Raw genomic sequence first — 3,951 nt, forward strand, 5'->3', positions numbered from 1 at the left:
ATCCTAACGTTGCCTAGATCCACAGAAATAAAAACTGATGCGAACCTTGTAAACCCCAATCGGATGAGTAATAGTGTGCGAAATGAATTCATGGCTGCACATATGCAGAACACCTGTCAGGTAAATGAAACAAGGTGCCACACACACAAACACAACTGAGAAATTCAGTATCCCAATGAGATAATGTGTGTGTATATATGTGTGGGAGGGGGAGGGAAGCAGAGTACCAACCGCAGTTGCATCAAATACTATTACATGCAAATACACCAGAATTAAAAAATATGTATATGTATATGCATATGGAAAGTTATTATCCAATCCACTATACTTCTATTCCCTCTTCTTTACATCACTGACCCATTTCATCATCTTCACTGTTCCACACTCCATTGGGGTGTCCAGTGTATTTCTTGTTCTGCTGTCGTTTGATTGCGATTCCCTAGTTACCAATATTGCCCTTCACGGCGGTGTATACCCCCATTAGAATGAACACAACTCAGCCTCACCATTTCCAATAGCAAACCAGAAACAAATGCCGCAGACAGAGTGCCCAATTGCCAACATCATATCAACGGAAACACAATCCATTCAGAGTGACATAATAAACACACTAACACATATTAACTGGCGCACAAAAAGTGACCCAAATCACACATCCCCCATATTCAATATCAATCTTTTGATCTACTCCAGTGCATTCACTTATACACCATCAAACACTCCCATTGTTGATAATAAAACAGACCATACTCCCCTTTACAGGCTGTTCTGTCTATTCAACTACAAATAAACTCACAAAGGAGCACACACACTGCTGCACCATTACCATGTCTTACTCCTGTTCACTTTACTATTATCTGCCTAAAATAATAAGGAAATTATAGAGAAAGAGAGGCACATACACATTACACACCTTTTTTTTTTGTTTACACTCACTCTAATGCTCTCCCTTTCACTCTTTCACACTCTGAGCTGAGCACAGCAAATGAGTTGACGTTAGCCATGGAAGAGAATCCTGCAGAATTGCCCCCTCATCATATTCAGGGGCCAACACAGATAAAAAACAAAATAGAATGGAAAAATAAACACATATTTATATATAGAGAACCAAATAAGGTAAACACAATGGCAAGAACACTTCTTTAATTTTACTGTCACCATCTCTTTAATTCACACCCAAGTTAACTCACAATCAGGTGCGCCAAAAGGTTCCTCATTTTTCTTCAAGGCAAGGAAAAGAAAGGTGGTGTTGGGTGACCAAGAAGGAAAAACAGGAAAACAAAATAAAAACATATATAAAAGAATACAATTTTGACGATTTCTCAATCCCCAAATCTGAAAAAGACAAAAAACAAATAGAACTCAAATACCAAGTTCAAATTAGAAAAAAAAAAACATACGACGTACCGTTTTTATTACTAGTCAGATCCTTCAAGCATTTGTTTTCTTATCTTCCCCATTTATTATAATTCGCTCATTAACGGGGTATCTTTTCCCCTACACCACCACCCCCGATTCTCTCTCTATCTACATTATTTTACCAACAAACAATGCAACGATAAATACATACATATGCATTGTACACTAACCAAGCAATCACAAACATTGATGGAGTGAAAGAACTCATTCATCCCTACTTTTTTTTTTTTTAATTAACTATTTCTTTGGTGTTTTCCCCTTTAAAACATTTTTCTTTTATTGTAGGCTAATTGCTAAATGCTTTCTTTGGCGTTGCTCACATTTTACAATTGCCTTTGTTTATCTTCTAACTGAAATATTAATACGTAGTAACATAAATATAAACTAGAGAAGAATATGTTGGTCTTTTATTAGATTCAAAGACCAACGACCCTTCACAAGATGAAAAGTTTACAGATTATATATATATAAATATATTTCATGTTGTATATATGCATCCGCTGAGGTTTATTACTGGCATAGAAGCTGCTGTGCCCTACAAAGGTCACTAATAGCGTTTGAAAGGCTGAAGTACATCATGCGCAAGCAGACGGATGATACCTGGTTCCATTCCATGACATGCCTTCCCCTTTCCTAGACGAGCAAAGCAGACATTCTGCGTCACTGAGGATATCACATTCCCACTAAAATACTCACCCTCGACAAGCAAAAAGTAATCCACGGCGAGAGCGCACAACCCATACTCACAGTCCTCAAAATGGGGATAGTAATCTTTGTCATACATACGCGCGCCTCTCATCGCCAACTCTCGGACGGCATTTTTATCTTGACCGTCATGTGCCACAAAGAGTGGAAAAGAAAACAACTTCAGACCCAGTGAGGTGTGCAGCGCATCAAGGTACGGTATGCTGATGTTGCAATGAGCAAGCGGTTGCTTTTCCCGTTGGGGCGACAGGTGTGTATATTCCCGAAAGTTAGGCATCTTTTCTACCAACTCTTTTTTACAGCTCGACTCGCGGTGTCGCTTGTGTATGGCAATATATTGGTTTCCTGAAGAGAAATAATAGTTAAGAAATTCATCCACCTTTTTCCGCACAAACGGGGAGGGTTGCAAAAGACTGTAAATAGCCGCATGATGGAGAAGACCATGATGAAGTAAAAAGGCATACTGACCACCAATCACTATTACATCAGCTTTTTGAGCACGAAAAATTGCAAAGGCCTCTTTTAAAATTCTATTTCGACGCGACCATGGAATGAACCCTGGCACGCCTACCCTTTTTCCCTGTGGTTGCATACGTTCAAAAAGAGAAGTCAATGGTGGGCGTTTTAGACACGTACCGTAACAAGTATACGTGAGATTTTCCAAAAAAGGTGAAGCAAGCAATTTCTCCTCTAACACATCCTCTGTAATCACACAATACCGTTGTGCAATCTCTGAAATGTTATAAATCTTTGCAGGGTGCACCAAGGTACCTTCAACCCAAAATCCCCCAAAAACAGCAGTGCGATTTAAACGTTCTGCCCATAATATAATATTCATATATTCTTCCATTTGATTGTGATGGCGACCGTACTGTGCTTTAGCAATAATGTATTTTTCTGGACACACACGGTGTGGACCGCTGGCGTTATAAGAGACAAACGCCTCTTGTCGGTTGGAGACGTCTTGAAGTTCCTCCTCTGTCAGTTCCAGAGTGTCAAGATCGGCATCAAAGGGGTAAAGTGTGAATAAATCCGACGAATTGGACTGTACGCTATTGGGAAGGATTGCAGAAGGATTCACATAATCCCAACCATTGTTGTAGTAGTTCAAATTAGCCCCAAAAAGCCAAGTTACCAAAAAGAAGAGCAGGGTGTAAAGAATGAAAAGAATCCTGCGATACGTATTCGACATGCCAAACTGAAAGATAAAAACGAAAATAAATCCAAGTCTTACTTTGTCATTAAAATAAAGAGATATAGAAGAAACAGAAAACAATATAATTAATTTAACATATTGAACAAACACATTCCCCGTAATTTACAAATACATCCTGAAATTTCACCCCCATGGTTATTCCCTATTAAATATCACCAACTGAGGAAATGGATGTGATAAGAAGCCCCTTTTAACGTGCCTCCCACTTTCGACGGTTAGAATTGGGTGGGATTGGGTAGACCTTCAAAAACCTACCGTTTGAGAGGCTGTAAAAAAAAAAAATAAGAAAAAATAATATATTTCAAATATTAAATTCCAAACACCATTTGATTCCCATTAAAATAAGACTCCACCATTCTTTTCGCAAACTGACAAAAAACATTTAAACAAAACCCTCAATGATTACCAACCGGTCTAAAAAACACAACCTGCAAGAATACCACAGACGTCAGAAAGGCAAAACACAAAATGTCCTTGCAAACCCCAATCGGATGAGTAATAGTGTACGAAATGAATTCATGGCCGCACACAGGCACAACACCTGTCAGGTAAATGGAACAAAGCGTCACACACACAACTGAGAAATTCAGCATCCCAATGAGGAGAGACAT

The 3,951-nt window shown here is 38.8% G+C and overlaps 1 protein-coding gene across 1 annotated transcript; it reads right to left on the minus strand.

The window, feature by feature from the left end:
• Nucleotides 1-1,966: 1,966 nt before the first annotated feature.
• TM35_000132460 (uncharacterized protein) lies at nt 1,967-3,316 on the minus strand (the record flags this gene model as incomplete). Its single annotated transcript, XM_029025462.1, has 1 exon — nt 1,967-3,316. One exon carries the CDS (start codon nt 3,314-3,316, stop codon nt 1,967-1,969), a length of 1,350 nt encoding a protein of 449 aa, XP_028883308.1.
• Nucleotides 3,317-3,951: the final 635 nt, after the last annotated feature.

This window comes from Trypanosoma theileri (assembly GCF_002087225.1).
Source record: "Trypanosoma theileri isolate Edinburgh chromosome Unknown TM35_Tth_13_V1, whole genome shotgun sequence".
NCBI lineage: Eukaryota > Euglenozoa > Kinetoplastea > Trypanosomatida > Trypanosomatidae > Trypanosoma > Trypanosoma theileri.